General features: G+C 42.9%; 2 protein-coding genes across 4 annotated transcripts in view; one reads left to right on the top strand and one right to left on the bottom strand.

Moving 5' to 3' along the window:
• LOC129853983 (uncharacterized) overlaps positions 1-8,923 on the top strand; it is a 65,628-nt gene extending 56,705 nt beyond the window's left edge. For both annotated transcript variants that reach the window (XR_008759211.1, XM_055920568.1), the window contains one exon: positions 3,916-8,923. Coding sequence is in view for 1 of the 2 variants with exons in the window: in XM_055920568.1 (XP_055776543.1) it covers positions 3,916-4,097 (182 nt within the window). In the remaining variant the exon portion in view is untranslated. The remainder of the gene's footprint in view (positions 1-3,915) is intronic.
• Positions 4,621-19,939, bottom strand: LOC129853981 (nucleus accumbens-associated protein 2). 2 transcript variants are annotated; one of them, XM_055920565.1, is made up of 6 exons: positions 19,815-19,939; positions 18,896-19,446; positions 18,312-18,485; positions 15,027-15,132; positions 14,739-14,836; positions 4,621-14,612 (listed from the first exon to the last, which is right to left on the bottom strand). In XM_055920565.1, exons 2-6 carry the CDS (start codon positions 19,398-19,400, stop codon positions 14,047-14,049), a joined length of 1,449 nt encoding a protein of 482 aa, XP_055776540.1. In that variant the 5' UTR covers positions 19,401-19,446; positions 19,815-19,939; the 3' UTR covers positions 4,621-14,046. The 2 variants fall into 2 exon arrangements, with proteins under 2 accessions (XP_055776540.1, XP_055776539.1); XM_055920564.1 differs by having other exon boundaries at positions 18,605-19,446; positions 19,815-19,938.
• Positions 19,940-20,303: the final 364 nt, after the last annotated feature.

Genomic DNA, 20,303 nt, shown 5'->3' with positions numbered 1-20,303 from the left:
GGTGGTTGAGCAACACTGGGCTGTGACTGGAGCAGAGATGGATAGAAAGGTAGGGGGGTTAGGAGTTGAGGTGGATGGGATGGAGTGAAGTGGTGGAGTGGAAAAATGTGGAGGTATTGTAAGAGTAAAGGTTAAGAAGAAGAGGAAGCCTGAGGAGCCTTTGCAGGTCTTGTCAGGGGAGAGTAGTGACGAGGGAGGTTCGGGTCGCAGTGTTGTACTGAGAGAAGTGGAGTTCAAGGTGTTGGTGAAATTTAAGGATTAAGGTGGAGTCACGGCGGTGAGTCTGATCGTGTTGGCTAGGGAGTTGGAGAGTAAAGTAGGAAAGGTTGTGTCTGCTAAAGTTCTTTGTAATGGAAGTTTGGTGGTGGTGGGTTTCAATGTTAAACAGTATGAGAAGGCGGTCAAACTAAAGCAGGTATGTAAACGTGTGTTTGATAGTAGCATGTCGGATGAAACTGGATGGAAGTAGGTGAAGAGAGTTATTACAGGAGTTCCAGAAATTGTTAACATTAAGGAAATAAAGGACCACTTGAAGTGAGGCTCTCTTATTGAGGCAAAGAGGCTCCCGATGACACGAGTTGGGAAGAAGGTGGATAGCTTGTGAGTGCTACTAAGCTTTGAGGGTCTGGTATTGCCAGAAAAAGTTAGGATTGGGTATATGAGTTACTATGTGCAAGCATATGTTCCGAAGCCGTTGCGTTGCTATAACTGTCAAAGGTTTGGACATGTAGCGGCAGTGTGTAAAGGCAAAAGGAGATGTGCAAAGTGTGGGGGAGAACATGCATATGGGGAATGTGGAGATCGGGTCCAGTTAAAGTGCTGTAACTGTGGGGGCGCCCATAGTGTAACGCATGGGGGTTGTTCAGAGATGAAAAGGCAGGTGGAAGTGCAACAGGTAAGGAGTGAGTGTAACATCTTGAAGACAGAAGCAGTGAAGGTAGTTCACGCAGAAACAATCAGGGCACCTAGAAGAGCAGGAATTCCAGGGCAGATTGAGATGCAGGGCATGATGGAGGGAGCAGAATGGTGGAGAACACAAGATTGGTAGGAGACTTGAGGAAGGTTATTATATTTGTGACAGCAGCAATCAATTGCACAGAAACATTTCAATCAAGGACTAAGAAGATAAAGATCATAGTGCAGCAGGCAGTGAGGTATCTTAGGATCACAGGACTGACATGGGGAAATGTACAGGATGACCTCAATAAGATTGAGAATCAGTCCAGCCAGGAATCATGTATTGGTTAATTTGCATTATGGTGTTAATCCTTCAATGGAATGCCAGAAGTTTGATGGCTAATGGGCAAGAGTTCAAACAGTTTCTTAAGGAGTTACCAGCCAAACCTGATATAATATGTGACCCGATTCAGGAAACTAGGCATATGTCACAAGTAACAACTTCACAGGAGAGCCATTTGAACATAAAAATATGTTTTTAGGAAGAAATGCCTTCTCGAGTATGTGAACTTTCATGTGCCTTAATAACAAACTTGTATGCCATCTGTAAATATGAATACAATTGTTACATTATGAGCCTTGTTTGTTAAGCCACAGAAAAAGTCAGCAACCTTCCCCACTAGCCATGATTGGCTGAGATAATGAGTGGGCTGGACATGCCGAGAGAGGAGTTCGGATTGGTCTGCCATAGAAGCTCGTCAGTCTGTGTTGGTAATCCTGTCGAACGCGTTTTTTGAAAAATGTATTGTGTAGTGGAGTTGCATAAGTGTTGCTCTCCACTTTCTGGAGGATCAAGTATTAAAGCGATAGCTAAAGAAATGGAGAAAACACCTGTCTCTGGATTACATCTTCAAACTAAGGGCAACTGTGGTATGGCATTCCTGACAGGCATACGTGTCGATGATGTATACAGGTAAGATAGTCTAGCGTTAGCTAGCACGAGGATGTATACAGGTAAGATAGTCTAGCGTTAGCTAGCTACAGTACATTTTCAGATATTACACGTTTTCTAATTTTGACAGAAAGTGGTTTCATTTCAAGCTAAAGTGTACTGTTAGTTAGCTAGCTAACGTTAGCTGGCTGGCTCCCTAGCTGACATTATTATTTGTTTCCCAGAGCTGTGTGCTGTTCTAGTTAGAGCCTAATGTTAGCTAGCTAACATTGAACATGGCTGGTTAGCTCCCAGCACTGTGGCATTGTTGGCACTGTTCATTGTTGTTTAAAGACATTGAATATATGTTGTTTAGTTACTACATTTGGTATGTTTAATTTTCTTCTCTATGTGAAGTACACAACCGGTCAAAAGTTTTAGAACACCTACTCATTCAAGGATTTGTCTTTATTTTACTCTTTTCTACTTTGTAGAATAACATCAAAACTATGAAATAACACACATGGAATCAGTTAGAAACCAAAAAAGTGTTAAAAAAATCTAAATGTATTTTATATTTGAGATTCTTCAAATAGCCACCCTTTTCCTTGATGACAGATTTGCAAACTCTTGGCATTCTCTCAACCAGCTTCAACTGGAATGCTTTTCCAACAGTCTTGAAGGAGTTCCCATATATGCTGAGCACTTGTTGGCTGCTTTTCCTTCACTCTGCGGCCCGACTCGTCCCAAACCATCTCAATTTGGTTGATGTCGGGGGATTGTGGAGGCCAGGTCATCTGATGCAGCACTCCATCACTTCCCTTCTTGGTAAAATAGCCCTTACACAGCCTGGAGGTGTGTTGGGTCATTGTCCTGATGAAGACAAATGATAGTCCCACTAAGCCCAAACCAGATGGGATGGCGAATCGCTGCAGAATGCTCTGGTAGCCATGATGGTTAAGTGTGCCTTGAATTCTAAACCAAAAATCTCCAATTTGGACTCCAAACCAAAGGACAAATTTCCACCGGTCTACTGTCCATTGCTCGCCCAAGCAAGTCTCTTCTTCTTATTGGTGTCCTTTAGTAGTGGTTTCTTTGCAGCAATTCACATAGTCTCCTCTGAACAGTTGATAGAGAGATGTATATGTTACTTGAACTCTTTGAAGCATTTATTTGGGCTGCAATTTCTGAGGCTGGTAACTCTAATGAACTTATCCTCTGCAGCAGAGGTAACTCTGGGACTTCCATTCCTGTGGCGGTCCAGATGAGAGCCAGTTTCTTCATAGCACTTGATGTTTTTTGCGAAAAAGTTCTTGAAATGTTCCATATTGACTGATCTTCATGTCTTAAAGTAATGATGGACTGTCGTTTCTATTTGCTTATTTGAGCTGTTCTTGCTATAAAATGGACTTGGTCTTTTACCAAATAGGGCTATCTTCTGTATACCACCCTTACCTTGTCACAGCATAACTGATTGGCTCAAATGCATAAAGAAGGAAAGAAATTCCACAAATTAACTTTTAAGAAGGCACACCTGTTAATTTAAATTCATTTCAAGTGACTACCTCATGAAGCTGGTTGAGAGAATTCAAAGAGTGTCATCAAGTCAAAGGGTGGCTATTTGAAGAATCTCAAATATAACATATATTTTGATTTGTTTAACACTTTTTTGGTTACTACATGATTCAATGTGTTATTTCATAGTTTTGATGTCTTCACTATTATTCTACACTGCAGAAAATAGTAAAAAATAAAGAAAAACCCTTGAATGAGGAGGTGTGCTAAAACTTTTCACCGGTAGTGTAAATTAATTTAAAGTTATGTGATTTGGTTTATGTAGATACATTTGATTTGTTTAACACATTGTAACAAAAACTTTAATTTAATTTGATTTGCATATTCATACTGTTCGTCACATAATGTTCGCCACAAGTTTCATAGAATTGTTTGCCAGAAGTTTACAAGTTGCCGCATATTTACTGCAACAGTTTGCCACAAAACGAATTTGCAAAATTTTTGGGCAAATTGGCCAAAGGTTTGCCACAACTTTTTGTCAGAAGCCTTTTTCTTCGTTCTTCTTCCTCCAGACGGTGTATTTGGAATCTCTTTCGCCTGGAGAACAACCACCTCAAACAGAGCAACCAGTTCCACACTGTCTGGAATTTTCGGAACCTCCTCTTCACATTTAGGGACACGTCCTCCTCCTGGAGAACCTCATGGACCAGGAGGACCTCACAAAAGACCATTACAAAACAACAATGACACATGAACATTCACCCTCCAATGTCCAAGTTATCCAAGGTACTGTATGTGTAGTAGTATGTTTTGGGTAGTATAAGTATTGACATGTATTTCTACAAACAATACTCAATTAATACCTTATAGCAAAAGTGTAATTAAAATACCATGTGTGCCTTCACTCATAAACAGCCAGCCATTAGGTTTTGAAAATATTCCAATAGCCAGACCAATCTTTGTGTACTTACAAACCCGTCTGGATGTATTGATTGTGGAAGAGTGGGTTTAAAGACTAACATTAATTGTCAACCAAGTAACAGTAATTGTGAACAAAGTCAACCAATATAACAAACCTAACATACAATATATGCACCAATTTCTCCCAGCTAAACCATCCTCTATTGGTAGCTCTGCAGCCTTTCACATGACATCAAAACATAGAGGATTTTGACCAATGTTTCTGTTTATTGCATCTGTTTGCTGCGCTCAACCTTGTCTTGGAACATGAGTGTGAGAAACTATGTTATTGATGTAGGGATGGAGAGCCTTAAGCATCTAGTTTAAAGTTTTATTAGTTGTATGTACAGGATAAACATGATATACACCGTCTAACGAAATGCTTCCTTGCAGGTTCCTTCTCGACAATGCAACAGCAATAAGAAATTATAAAAGATAAGAATATCGAACATAAAGTAAATGGCTCAGTAGAATAGAAGAAATATTTTAGCTTAAATATAGTACAGGAAGGCACAATTTATAGTCCAATATTTACACATGTTTGGGGAAGGGGGGTTTGGTGGGCAAGTGTTTAAATTGTGCAGTATTTAGCAATAATAAGAGCCTAGTAGCAGCAGTTGGATGTGTGTGTGCGTAGCATGAATATGTGTGTGTTTGTGTTTGTGTGTGCGCGGCGTATACAGTATCTGTGTGGCTGTGTATGTGAGCGAGTGCATGTTTGCTAAGGTGCAGAGAGTCAGTGCAGGTGGTCAGTCCAGTTCAAGTGTTCAGCAGTCTGATGCCTTGTAGATAGAAACTGTCTCTGAGTCTGTTGGTATAAGACCTCATGCTCCGATACCATCTGCCAGACGATAAGGGAGTGAACAGCTCTTCACTGTGGTGTGTGGTGTCCTTGATGATGCTGCGGTGCTTCTTCAGGCACCGTTTCAAGTAGATGTCCTGGATGGGCAGGAGCACGGTCCCAGTGATGTACTGGGCCGTCTTCACCACGCTGGAGGGTCTTACTGTAGTGGATGGAGGAATTCCCTTACCAGGCAGTGATGCAACCATTCAGGACACTCGATGGTGCAGCGGAAGTATTTGGAGAGGAGCTGGGTTGGCATGCGGAATATCGTCAGCCGTCTTAGGAGTTAGAGACGCTGTTGCGCCCTGTTGACAAGAGTAATGGTGCTGTTGGTCCATGTCAAGTCCTCAGTGATGTGGACACCAGGAACTTAAAACTGCTGACTCTTTTGACTGCAATCCCATATATGTGGATCAGGGCATGTGTCCGTCCTCTGCTTCCTTTTTTTTAACACGTTTTTTATTTTGTTTGTAATTTTTTCAGAGGGGGGTTACAGGTACCGGTATAACATTCAAAGTCAAATCAATTCAGATATATTCAGTTATCATATTTGCCTTTCGTATTTTTTTTTACCTGTGGGATGCCACTCGAAAGAAGAAGAAAAAACTATCAGAGAAACGCATACATACATAAAGAACAGTATCAACAGTTTTGTAAGATAAAGAACAGTACGTGTATCAACAGTTTTGTAACCTTTTACGCGAGGAAAATTAACAAAAAAGGTTCCCCCTCACCAACCCATTCCCCCACCCCCTCAGTCCATATCCACACGCCTGCATCCTCCCTCCCCACCCAGAAACCATTTTTCCCACCCCTTCCCACCCTACCAAGCACACCTCCTCCCGCATCTTCACTGAGCATTCTGTTGAAGGTTTTGACAATGGTTTTGTCTAAAGAAGGAAATATATCTAATCCTAAATATTTAAAATGGGAAACGATTGGGATTCTATAAGTAGAGCTGGGGTACTCTTGTCAGATTCTTGAGGGGGAGTAGGGCAGATTTGGTTAGATTTATTTTATAACTTGAGCTGGAGTGGAATTTGTCTATGATCTTCAAAGCATTTGGGAGGGATTGAACTACATCTTCAGCGTATAATGAGATGATTTGATCCGTAGAATTGAGGCATATTGGTGTAACTTCTTTTGAATGTCGAATTGCCTGGGCCAGGGGCTCAATGGGGGGGTTCTACTAAGCTACTGTATATGGAATTGTTTTAAGAAGGTCATACCAAGGTTCGTTTTGTTATTTCATATTCATTTTAATTATTATAATTTTAAGACCCCTTGATGTATAAAAATATATATATAAAAAATAAATTGATGACCAATGTAAAAAAAAAGAAATGCTTTACCCCTTTTCTCCCAAATTTCATGAAAGCCCATTGATAGTTAGTCGTGTCTCATCGCTGCAACTCCCCTACAAACTCGGGAGAGGCGAAGGTCGAGAGTCATGTGTCCTCCAAAACACGACCCAGTTTGATTAACAATTTTATTTGGCCTTACTATTATTAGCCCATACAAATGCATTGAATAACAGATTCACCCCCCCCCCCAAAAAAAAATCTGAACGAAGTTTGTTCTGAAGTGTCTGTCCTATATCTGAGAGATATAAGAAAGGTCAGGAAACATTTAAAAAAAAATTGTACGTATTTAACACCTTATTTTTGTCACAAAACAGTCTCCATGTACAGCGCATTCGGGAAGTATTCAGACCCCTTGACATTTACTGCATTTTGTTACGTTTTAGCCTTATTCTAAAATAGATTACATTTAAAAAATCATCATCAATCTACACACAATACACAATAATAACAAAGCGAAAAAACAGTTTTTTTTTTAGAAATGCTTGCTAATTTATTACAAATAAAAACAAAAAGACCTTGTTTACATAAGTATTCAGACCCTTTGCTATGAGACTCGAAACTGAGCTCAGGTGCATCTTGTTTCCATTGATCATCCTTGAGATGTTTCAACAACTTGATTGGAGTCCACCTGTGGTGAAATTAATTGATTGGGCATGATTTGGAAAGACACACACTTGTCTATATAAGGTCCCACAGTGCATGTCAAAGCAAAAACCAAGCCATGAGGTTGAAGGAATTGTTCGTAGAGCGCCGAAAAAGGATTGTGTCGAGGCACAGATCTGGGGAAGAGTACGAAAAAATGCCTGCAGCATTGAAGGTCCCCAAAAACACAGTGGCCTCCATCAATCTCCATCAATCAATTAAATGGAAGAAGTTTGGAACCACCAAGAATCTTCCTAGAGCTGGCTGCCCGGCCAAACTGAGCAATCGATGGAGAAGGGCCTTGGTCAGGGAATGTCCAAGAACCCGATGGTCACTTTGACAGAGATCCAGAATTCCTCCTTGGAGATGAGAGAAACTTCCAGAAGGACAACGATCTCTGCAGCACTCCAGCAATCAGGCCTTTATGGTAGGGTGGCCAGACGGAAGCCACTCCTCTGTAAAAGGCACATAACATCCCGCTTGGAGTTTACCAAAAGGCCCTTAAAGGACTCTCAGACCATGAGAAACAAGATTCTCTGGTCTGATGAAACCAAGATTGAACTCTTTAGCCTGAATGCCAAGCGTCACGTCTGGAGGAAACCTGGCACCATCCCTACGGTGAAGCATGGTGGTGGCAGCATCATGCTGTGGGGATGTTTTTCAGTGGCAGGGAAAGGGAGACTAGTCAGGATGGAAGGAAAGATAAACAGAGCAAAGTACAAAGAAATCCTTGATGAAAGCATGCTCCAGAGCTCTCGGGACCTCAAAATAGGGTGAAGGTTCACCCTCCAACAGGACAATGACCCTAATCACACAGCCAAGACAATGCAGCAGTGGCATTGGGACAAGTTTCTGAATGTCCTCGAGTGTCCCAGCCAGAGCCCAGACTTGAACCTGATCGAACATCTCTGGAGAGACCTGAAAATAGCTGTGCAGCGACGGTACCCATCCAACCTGACAGAGCTTGAGAGGATTTGCAGAGAAGAATGGGAGAAACTCCCCAAGTACAGGTGTGCCAAGCTTGTAGCATCATACCAAAGAAGACTCGAGGCTGTAATCGCTGCCAAGAGTGCTTCAACAAAGTACTGAGTAAAGGGTCTGAATATTTATGTAAATTTAATATTTCAGTTTTTTTTATCCATTTGCAAAAATGTCTGAACCTGCTTTTGCTTTGTCATTATGGGGTATTGTGTGCAGATTGATGAGGGAAACATTTTTTTAATTAATTTCAGAACAAGGCTGTAACGTAACAAAATGTGGAAAAGTCAAGGGGTCTGAATACTTTCCGAATGCACTGTATGTTGGAGAGTATGTTGGTCTCATTAGATTTGTCCTGCATGTCCAAAAAGACATTCATGTCTGTGCGAATAACCAGTTGGAATTCAGTCAATTCTAACAATATGCTGGTCAAAGAATTTAAAAAAAAAGTGGTATCATATGAATTTGGAGCATACACATTGATAAAGGCAATTTTCTTTCCATTACGGATACATTTAAGGAAAGTGATTCTGCCTTCTTGGTCTTCGCCTTCACCAGGGATACTGTGATTTTGAGATTCTTATGCATCATTATGATAACACCCTTAGTTTTGTTTGGGGCTTTTTAAAAAGCAGCCAGTTTGTACAAAATGGTTCTCTATTCTATGTGTGTCCTTTTGGAGCAAGTGTGTATCTTGGAGCATTGCTATATCAATATGGTTTCTTGCTTGAATATCAAGACAGCTGGAATGTTTGATAGGATTATTAAAGCCTTTCAGATTCCATAAGACAATAGCTAGTGTTGCCATTGTTTTTCTAAAATGTAATTGTTATCCTTAGTGTTGATAAGATCATGGATGTAAAGTAAAAAGCACGACCCACTAGGTCTCTATAAACCGTTCCCACTTCCCTGCCCCCGCTTCCTCAGCCCCCCCCTTCCTATGTAGCTCCCAGCCCTCATTCTCCTGTTCCCCCCGCCCTGCACTATACTTACAGGGTTGCAGCGTAATTGCGATTGGCAGCCTTACACATTACACATGAATCTCTTAAGCAACTTATTATTGTTAAGTAAAACATCAAATAAGCAACGAATTTAGACCTTTACAGTTAAGTTAGCAGACTTGATGAGAAAGGGTGGGGAAGGAAGAAAAAATAAAGAAAATGAAAACAAAAAGAGGACAGATATGCAAGTCTAATGCCGAAACAGTCAACAATAGGAGGAGCAATAGATCTTAATCCATTATATGCATAAATTATTATCAATATGCTTTGAATGACTTTAAACATACATTTGCCCTCCTTTAAGTGCTCTGTACTATGTACAAAACAAATAAGAGGGTATGTGCAAAAAAGTGAAGTCTATACTCTAGATGTTACTGTATATAATAATTAATCATTGTCTGTAGGGAAAGTCCTCCCTGGGAGATACATTTAGTGCCTAAATAGAGGGGAAAAGGAATCAACAAGAAGGAAAACAAGCAAAACCAAAAAATCTATTGTGTAGTAGTAGCCAATATTGGACTGGCCATCTCTCCTTGGCAGTAGCAAAACATCTATACAAAATTAAACATGAAATAGTAGGGGAATAGCTACTAACTTAAACTACTTGACCTAAAGTATGTGGACACCTGTTCGTCGAACATCTCATTCCAAAATCATGGGTATTAATATGGATGTTGGATGTTGGAACATTGCTGCGGGGACTTGCTTCCATTCAGCTACAAGATCATTAGTGAGGTCGGGCACTGATGTTATGCGATTAGGCCTGGCTCGCAGTCGGTGTTCAAATTCATCCCAAAGGTGTTCGATGGGGTTGAGGTCAGGGCTCTTTGCAAGCCAGTCAAGATCTTCCACACCGATCTCAACAAACCATTTCTTAATGGACTTTGCTTTGTGCACAAGGGCATTGTCATGCTGAAACCGGAAAGGGCCTTCCCCAAACTTTTGTCACAAAGTCGGAAGTACAGAACCATCTCGCATGTCATTGTAAGCTATAGTGTTAAAATTTCCTTTCACTGGAACTAAGGGGCCTAACCCAAACCATGAAAACAGCCCCAGACCATTATTCCTTATCCACTAAACTTTATAGTTGGCACTATGCATTCGGGCTGGTAGTGTTCTCCTGGCTCCCGCCAAACCCAGATTTGTCCGGCGGACTGCCAGATGGTGACGCGTGATTCATCACTCCAGAGAACGCGTTTCCACTGCTCCATAGTCCAATGGCAGCGAGTTTTACACCACCCCGGCCGAAGCTTGGCATGCGTATGGTGATCTTACGGTTGTGTGCGGTCTCGTTCTGTAAGCTTGTGTGGCCTACCACTTTGCGGCTGAGCCGTTGACGCTCCTAGAAGTTTCCACTTCACAATAACAGCACTTACAGTTGACCGGAACAGCTCTAGCAGGGCAGAAATTTGACAAACTGACTTGTTGGAAAGGTGGCATCCTATGACAGTGCCACGTTGAAAGTCACTGAGCTCTTCAGTAAGGCCATTCCACTGCCAATGTTTGTCGATGGAGATTTGTCTATGGAGATTTTATACACCTGTCAGCAACGGGTATGGTTGAAATAGCTGAATCCACTAATTTGAAGTGGTGTCCACATACTTTTGTATATATACTGTTATTTGCCATATTCTGCCCAAATGGATTCAATACACTGTAGCCACAAGAAAGCAGTTCCAGTATGTGTAAACCTCCATATATTGTCCATTGTCCATTAATTGGTGTGGTGCCATTACTGTGTAAATGTCCAGGACCATAGGCAATATACTTATAACAAGTTTAATGCTCAGCAATAATATTATTATTGTTCCTTGTACTCAAACATTAGGGGGTGTCATCATTGTCTTATGCTGAGGGCAGCATCACAGCCATAGGCTAGGCCGTGTGATTGTGCATGGATAGCATACCTTAAAAAATGTGCCAGTCATGAGGTTCCTTCTGTTGGCTTGTCCCGTTGTGTGTTGGGTTTGATGTGCTTCTTGAAGAAGTCTTGAGCTTCCTTGGCAGTGGAAAACATGTGTGTGGTGTTCTGGAGGTCAAGATGAGTTTTGTCGAGTGGATGAAGCCGAATATCAGGTTTAGCTTGCGTAGCTGGTATCTCACCTTGTTGTAGGTTTCCCTGTGTTTTAGCATTTTGGCACTCAGGTCTGGGTAGATGCTGATCCTCTTCCCTGCATAGTCAAACCCCCAGATTACACTACAAGGTGAACAATTCGCCGCTTGACTTCAAAGCTGTGGATCCGTACAATCATACAGTGAGAGCAGTTGGAGTTGACCGTTGCAGTGCTCACTGTTAATCGGCGACATAGGACCTCCTGCCCGAACAGTTCATAGAAAAGATTGCTCATGAAGGAAGTTGAGTTGCCCGCTTCCACACCAGTTTCAAGTCCTGTGACCTGCACATTGAATTTACAGGAATTTGATTATCCCTTCCAACTTAGCTTGCGCTGTTTCCAGGTCATGGAGTCACACCTCTGTCGCATTGCTTGTCTTCTCCAGGCTTTCCATTTTAGAATAGGTATCCACTTTAGCAGTGAGCACAGCCAATGATTAAATTATCAGTTTTAATTGTAAGACGAGGGCAGAGGTAATCTCCTCACAAACAATCTCTCGTATAGTAGTGGCCAGCTCTTTTGTTGCCTGGTGTTGAGAGCCGCCATGCTCCCACAGTTGAATTGTGGACGGAAAAATTCTAGCTGCTGTTGTCCTGGCACCACAATGCCGGTTCACTTCACAACCTCCCTATAGACTGACTCGTCATTGTTGGTTACCAGGCCTACAATTGTGGTGTCGTGAGCAAACTTGATGGAGTTGGTGTCATGCAAAGCCACGCAGTCATGGGTGAATAGGAAGTACAGCAGATGGCTGAGGAGATACCCCTGAGGGTCCCCTGTGTTAAGAGTTAGTATAGAAGAGGTGTTGTGCCTGTGGTCTGCCCGCCAGGAAATCCAGGACCCAGTTGCAGATGGTGCTGTCCAGACCCAGTGCTCTGAGCTTGGTGTCAAGCTTGGAGGGAACAATAGTTTTGAATGCTGAACTGTAGTCAATGAACAGGATTCTCACATAGGTGTTCTTCTTGTCCAGATGTGTTAGGGCTGTGTGAATAGCGATGGAAATGGGATCTTCCGTGGATCTGTTGGAGCGGTAGGCAAATTGGCGTGGGTCCAGTGTGCCTGGCATGATGGCCTTGATGTGGGCCATGACCAGCCTCTCGAGGCACTTCATGATGACTGGGGTGAGTGAGACTGGTCGGTAGTCATTTGGGAATGTCACCTTGTTTTTATTGGGCACTGGGACAATGGTAGTCTCCTCGAAGCAGGTGAGGACTACAGCCAGAGACAGGTTGAAGATGTCTGAGAAGACGCTCACCAGCTGGTCAGCACACACTCTGAGAATGCGGCCAGGGATGCCAACTGGTCTGGCGATTTTGTGAGTTTTCACTCTTTTGAGAGTTTTCTTCACGTCAGCCTCAGAGTGAAAGCACTTGGTTGTCCGGAGCAGCGAGTGTCTTCCTGGATTGCTCGGTATTGTTTGCCTCGAAGCGACCATAGAATGTGTTAAGCTCATCTGGGAGGGAGGCTTCGGTGGGCATCACACAGCTAGATTTGCCTTTGTAGTCCGTGATAGTCTGTAGTCCTTGCCACGTGTCGCGAGTCTAAGTTGTCAAACATCAATTAAAGTTTGAGTCTGTAATGTCTTTTTGCGTCACTAATGGATTTGAGGAGCTCGTAACTGCTTGCTTGTACGCATCGCGCCCCACCGAGTCATCAGGGTCCGTTCTGCTGACATTGAATGCTGCAGTATGGGCTCTGAGCATGGTACGGATATCTCTGTTGATCCAGGGTTTTTAGTTGGGGCATGTCCGGATTGCTATTGTGGGAACAATATCAACACATTTCCTAATGAAGCCTGTGATTGATGGTGTATATTCCTCAATGTTGATGGATGAGTCCTGGGTGGATGAATCTTTCAACATATTCCAATCAGTAATATCAAAACAGTACTGGATATAAGGTAAAGAACAGATCAATCTCACTGGGGCTATACCTTCAATGCATCTCAGTGGACCGACAGTTTGAAGCTGATTAAAATAAAGGAATATAGAAGCAATATTGTGTGGCCTCCCCATGTTGTTATTGGTAATGTTTGTCTTATTCAGTGCCAACAGTTGATTATATAGATTAACATAATGTCACATCAGAGGTAATTAGGTGGAAGCAGAACAATTAGAAAACAGAAATCAATGAAGAAGCGTTGGTAGCACATTATTTTAAGGAACAGAAATGACTTGGTATTTTCTAGGAAATTGTGAGGTATTAATGGGTACTTTCTGCTACTTACTTCAAAGACCTTTAAACTATTGTTAACTACTTGGTACCAAATGGTGCTGAGTGGTGCTACTTGCATTGAGCCTGAAATAAACAAATGTAGGTTATAGGTTATTAGAATTTATTTACCATTTTACAATGCAATTTCTATGTAAAATACCAGGTAATTTCTGTACTGTAAAATAAAGTGGTACCGAACTTTTGGTAGAAGTAGTGAGCCGTACATTATGACCAGTGGTGTAGTAGAGGGTAAATGCACATAAAAGCCAACCCTAGACCTCTGGTCTTGTAGGCTTTACAAGAGTACAAACTACAGACGACAACTAAAAACTCAACGGTTTTCCTCATTCACCCCATGTCTGTTCACCCACCTTATCTATCAGCGAGTCCATCAGGTGCCACAGTAGTAGCATTCTTCTCTTCTTCTTCAGGGAATTATTATACTGCATTTCATTTTTCATCAGATTTCTTTTAAGTGCATGTCTGAACTGCAATTTCTGCGATGTTACATGCAGTAGAGTAGCCAAAGCTTAAATACACATACATAGATATATATAGATTGGTTGAGAAGAGGGATGTTAGGAGCTCACTGGTCATCTCCTAGCAACTTGTCCTCCTGCTGTCCTGTGTGTTTGGAGGAGGGGGAGCCCCCGGCCCCAGCCTTACCCTGTGTGCTGAGGGAGGGGACCTCAGCTGCTCTCTCCAAGCACTCAGAGAGGCGTTCAGTTCCTTGGCCTGCCTGGGCTCCTCGTTCTCCTCGCTCAGGCCCATGCTCTGTCTCGGACTCAGCCAGCTCTGCTGCTGCAGCCCCCTCCTCTGACCTGGTGGATCCCACAAACTGCAGGTGAGGTAGGAGAGTCTCTTTGCGGCTCTCGGCGTAGAGCTGCTGTTCTAGGGTCAGGTAGGACGACGTCAGGTGTCTGAAGTCCATTTCAAAGGGCAAGGCCGACGACAGCACACTTGTCTGGGATGACGCACAGGCCCTGGACTGCCCCTTGCAGGAGCTTCTGCTGCTCTCCTTGGTCTCCGGGAGCATGGACTGGATCTTGGGCAGCCAGCGCTTTCGCACACGCCGTGCGTTTGTGCACATGTCGGCTGCAATCACGTTCATCTCACTCTCTTTGAAATTAGGTGCAAAGTTCTGACAGTAGACTGCAAAAGAGAGGAAAGAGACAAGACAACATAGAAAGAAATGCATATTGTCAACTTTACATATAGTGTTGAGCCAAATTAATACAGTATGGAGTTTAACACCTGAGAAAACAGAAGGGCACCTACGTTTGACAGTGTTTAGGACTCGGTTGTCCAACGGTTTTCGACTGGGATCATTGGTGGAGGAGCGAATTCCAGTTCCACAGCTATTGGCCAGTGTGTTTCTATGTACACAATAGCATAATCAGTATCCATAGGGCTTTCCCTTCTATCATTTTCGCTACCCCCTCTCTCATTTTCTCTGTCTAAAATGACTAAATATGGTTTATAAAGAGCTAGTAGCCTACTGCCTAGGTCCAGAATCTGGCTACGGCAATATAGTTACAAATGCACTGTAGAATTTAACAGTCTAACCTGTCAAAGAAGGTGGCGAGCAGCCGACGCAGCAGCACTTTGTGCTTAATGCCAGCACACAAATGACAGTTCATCAACTGGCCACGAGTCATATATACACCAGAACCTGGGGAAAGGACAGAGCAATGCTACTCACGTTCACATCCATGATGAAAACAATAAAATGGTGGGCCTCCCTAATGATCTTTATGTCCATGATAACGTCTCTGTATTGTATGATACAGTTGTAAAGAAGAAAATATACTGTCTGCATGTGAGGGCCTAGGTCTTTAACACTACAACAACCAATGGCCACTGACGTTTGATTTTGTAAATAAAAAATATCTGCCCCCCCCCAAAGAATAGCAACATCCTGCTCCTTCCCTGACTTTTCCTAAATATTTATGTTTTACATTGCTCAGTTGTCAGAATTTTTAAATCACAAACAGAAAGGTATTTAGAGGCTGTATACCTGTTGTTGTTTTTTCATATTTTTTTCTAACTTAAGCGGCCAAGAGAAATGTGCCGAAGGGTGTTGGTACAGAGGCTCTAATGCATCTCTCTCCTCACTGAATGAGTGTTGTCAATGGATGAATGGGTGATAGAAACCAGATAGAAACTGATAATTGTGCATGTCACTTCACAACTGAATTTGAATGAACTGAATGATGAGGAGGAAGGTGAAGAGGGTGATTGAATTTTAATGATCTGAATGACGAGGGAGAAGGGGTTTGAATTTAGAACAATAGTGTAATGACGATAAAGAATTGTGGGAGGTCTAATTATTTTATTATGAAAGCCTGGAAATTGTATAATCTCCCCTCAAAGAGTCAAATCAGAAACCGAGAACAACATACAATGTGTGTAGTTCACAATGGCAAGCCGAACCAAACGAATGGACACACTGACAGCATTGCATATGCTGTAGAATTTAGATGAGCTGGAATCGGATGGAGGATCGGATATTGAGCTTGAAATCAACGTTTCTGATGAAGATTATTCCTCTGATTCGAGACTCTGCCTCTGATGCCTGAGCCTCGCCGCAGCAAAACTAGAACAGGGCCAACTGAGACGGTGATCCAACCTGCCACAGTGAGACAGGAGTCTGGCAAAGAAAACTAGCCTGCTCGGAACAGTGAACAAACAGAGACTGGAGCTTCCGCCCTCTGCACAAAACAACATACCAGCGGAGCTTTACTCCACATCAGTGATGGAGAGTGGAAAAGCAACACTCACAGTGTACAGATGTAAAATAAATAAGAGTGTTTGCAATCCTCAGCACCATGCATCCCACTGTTGCCATCAGCAGTTACCAGAAGAAGAAATCGGAGACAGTGACAGACTACAATCGCACAAAGGTATGTAGCTCTGCCTTTCCATCTGCCATGCAACAAATATTTTCTCCTTTCATTATATTGTATTACGTTAATATTATTGATATTACTATTAGTTTTATTATACAAAATTCAAACCTTTTCTATTCTATTTGGTTTTATGCAATAGCTTGGTGTGGATGCACTCGTCCAGATGGCAAGACTGTACTCTGTAAAAGGAGGTACTTGCCGCTGGCCTGTTGCAGTGTCCTACAACGCGATCGACGTGGCTGCTATCAATGCGCACGTGTTGTACAAGCAATGCCTTGACAAGATAGTCAGTAGAGACTTCATCATGGATCTGGCATGTGAGCTTCGTGAGAACCACATGAACGCCAAGAAAGCAGCTACAGCCGCCAAGGCAGCAGCGCGTCCTGCTCTCCCTCTTCCCTACGCACCATAGCTCCCACTCGGGAAAAAGAGGACAATGTCAAATTATGTTTTTTTATATATCTTGTCATTGATATATTTCCACAAATATTTCTTTGTAATTCATCCTTTACAATTGTTCATGCACTGGTGGTTCTATTTAGGAATACATCAAATCACTTCACCTGAGCACCTGACTGGTTATATTATTATATATTTTTGTTTTCTACTTTGTCAGAGAAGCTGTAACTGGACTGTAAAACTTACTTTAACTATTACTAATCTAATCTACAAATAAAGTTGTTCAAATATATTGCACTAATGTTTTTATTGTAAGGGAAATGAAAATATGCCTACATTTTTCACTAGGACTTTGTAGAATTATACAAAACATATCCTTGACTCTATCCAAACAAAAAACTGTTGTTTTTATATCTAGTCATATATATACTTCCACAAATATTTCTTCACGCAATTCATCCTTTACAATTATTCATGCACTGGTGCTTTTGTTTAGGAATACGGCAAATAATTTCACCTGCACAGCTGGATTTTTTGTTTCTACTTTGTCAAAAGAGGCTGTAACTGGACTGTAATACTTATTATAACTCTATTACTAATCAAATCTAGAAATAGAATGTATCAAATATATTACACTAATGTTTTATTATAAAATAAATTAAAATAGGCTATTCGTTTTTCAGTAGGACTTTGTAGGATTATACAAAACATATCCTTCACACTATCTAAACAAATAACTATTGTTATATTTTTACATGGATATATTTCTATGAGTATTTCTTTATGCAATTTGTCCTTTACAATATATTTTCAAGAGTTGGTGCTTATGTTTGCATACCTATGCACACCTATGTTTGCACACCTTGCAGGTTGATATTCATTTGATGCGGACACTAAAGGGGATGCCCAGCAATGTTCTCTAGCGGGTACTTAAAGGCTGAAAAGCCCAGCGGTTCTAGTGTTAATTGAGTCAGTGCTTGAGGCGAGCTGAGATTTTATTTATTTATTTATTTATTTTACCGTTATTTTACCAGGTAAGTTGACTGAGAACACGTTCTCATTTGCAGCAACGACCTGGGGAATAGTTACAGGGGAGAGGAGGGGGATGAATGAGCCAATTGTAAACTGGGGATTATTAGGTGACCATGATGGTTTGAGGGCCAGATTGGGAATTTAGCCAGGACACCGGGGTTAACACCCCTACTCTTACGATAAGTGCCATGGGATCTTTAATGACCTCAGAGAGTCAGGACACCCGTTTAACGTCCCATCCGAAAGACGGCACCCTACACAGGGCAGTGTCCCCAATCACTGCCCTGGGGCATTGGGATATTTTTTAGACCAGAGGAAAGAGTGCCTCCTACTGGCCCTCCAACACCACTTCCAGCAGCATCTGGTCTCCCATCCAGGGACTGACCAGGACCAACCCTGCTTAGCTTCAGAAGCAAGCCAGCAGTGTATGCACCATAGACATACATATTATGCACCATAGACATACATATTATAGAGTGGCCTATATCAGGTGTCACTGCTTATGTCTTACCTCCCACCAGCTCCACCTTCTCCCCGGGATCCCCTTCTGTGTACAGGGTGGGGTGGCAGCGGTAGCCAATCTGGCTGATGAGACTGGGTGGCAGCGCCATCGTGTCCCTGCCGATCAGCACACAGCGCCTCTCAGTGGCCAGAGGTAGGGACAACACGTCCAACTTATCCTGCACTGGGGGAACAAGTGGAGGCAGAATTTCAATACCAGACAGTGTATTGTAAAGCTGAAGTTGTGTTCAAATGAGAACTACTGGTGCATCTAAAAAGTAACACAGAGGATGGATCATTTACTGCTGTAGGAGTTGGTTGGGTGCCCATAATTCTGCCCATAAACCCCGTTTGTATTGCTGCTGCCGTAGAACTCCTCTTCAAACTCCTCCTCGTTGGGGTGGGAACTGGGGCTGTCAGTGGCTGGGAGGCTGGAGGCCCCTGGGCTAGAGCGCTCCCCAGAGGCCATAGGGTACGACTGTACTCCGGGTACAATACCACTCCCTCCTGCCCTCATGTAACATTGAGCACTGCTCCTCGTGGCGTAGCCCTTGAGGCCCTTTGCTGTGTGCTCCTCACTCATTGGGGACTCACATCTTTCCTGCTTAATCCTACAAGTGGCCATTAGTGTGTCGCCTGGCAACAGGGCCGGATGGCTGTAGTTGGGGCTTGACGGTTCGAAGCCCAGATCCTCGGTGGTGGCAGTCTGGGAATCGCAGTGTGGAGAGTTGGCCTTTAGCATGAGATTCATCCTGCGCTCCACAATGTTCTGGATCTGGAGGTAGCCGGCCGTGTACATGAGCACGAGCTGTTCGCTGGCAGCCATGGTCAGCCTGCCCGTGTAGCAGAAGGAAAGGATCTGCTGGAAGCAGGACGGGGTGACCGAGGAGGGTAGTTCAAACATGCCCTGAGAGCTGCCGCTGAACAGGTCTCTGAAGTAGAGGCTGCTGGCGGCCAGCACGGCGCGGTGGGCCTTAAAGGACTGGCCATTGACCATGACGGCCACATCACAGTACTGGCCCTGCAGGCGCTGCTCGTTCAGACTCTCCAGCACAGAGCTGCCAAAGTTGGGGATCTCCACATGCAGGAGCTGGGACATGATGAGAGCAGGTCTTCACTGGAGACAGGACCGGCTGAAAGGGCATCTACCGACAAAGACAGATAGAAAGAGGAGATGGAGAAAAAAGTTATCCAGATTCAGACAATACAACATGCATATTAATAAGAGTAAGAGTTCACAGTATCTTTGCAACTATTTCCAACAAAACATGTCAGTAAGCTAACATTTATTTTCCAGAACTTATATTCATGATTGTTAATACAGAGGAATGAGATACAAGTTTGGAATTGCTCTGCATATGCTTTCAGGTATTCAATAGACTGTACTAACTGTTACCTGCACAGAAAGTCAGCCAACGCTCATCCTCCTATTACAAACAGTCTCTAACCTGTACTGCACAGTCCTCTCTAAACAAGTCAAACATACATTCAGATAAAAGATAAGGTTGCCCACCAGAAAGAACAGAAGCACTCCAATTCTCTCCTTCTCCATTCGAGACTGAGGTGGTAGAAGAGGGTGAGGTTCTCTATGCACAATCAATGCAACGTCTAGCGTATGTGTCACAGGGAAAGGGGGGTAGGCTATAGACACAGACAGAGGAAGGGAGGGTGTGAGACGGAGAGGAGGAGTCATTTAAGGACATAGAGAGAGCTAATGCGGATAACTGCCCTGCAGAGGGTGACTGTGTACTATAGAGCTGGGAAATGGAGACATGTATTACATACCTCATCTGTTTCAGAGATTAATAAGACGGAAGATTGATTGTTACTGAGACCGTCTAAAATACAGAAGACAGATAAAGAGCTCCGGCATACGGGTTGTCACGCACACTATGGTATAATACTGTCGACTTATGTTCTTTACAGTAGATGATCTACACTGTGTGATCAGACAGCCTGTGTGCCAAGACTTGGGCAAATGCACAGCGCTGCAATGCAGTGC

The sequence above is a fragment of the Salvelinus fontinalis genome, chromosome 4 (assembly GCF_029448725.1).
Source record: "Salvelinus fontinalis isolate EN_2023a chromosome 4, ASM2944872v1, whole genome shotgun sequence".
Taxonomy (NCBI): Eukaryota; Metazoa; Chordata; class Actinopteri; order Salmoniformes; family Salmonidae; genus Salvelinus; species Salvelinus fontinalis.
Note: the sequence above shows the minus strand (reverse complement) of the source record. Positions and strands in the feature narration are given on the sequence as shown.

Coding starts and splice junctions, on each gene's coding strand:
- LOC129853981 (XM_055920564.1), bottom strand. CDS start 19,400: ATGTCCCAGCTCCTGCATGTGGAGATCCCCAACTTTGGCAGCTCTGTG. Junction 14,837..15,026: donor CTCGCCACCTTCTTTGACAG/GTTAGACTGTTA, acceptor TTGTGTACATAG/AAACACACTGGCCAATAGCT. Junction 14,613..14,738: donor AGTCCTAAACACTGTCAAAC/GTAGGTGCCCTT, acceptor TCTCTTTTGCAG/TCTACTGTCAGAACTTTGCA.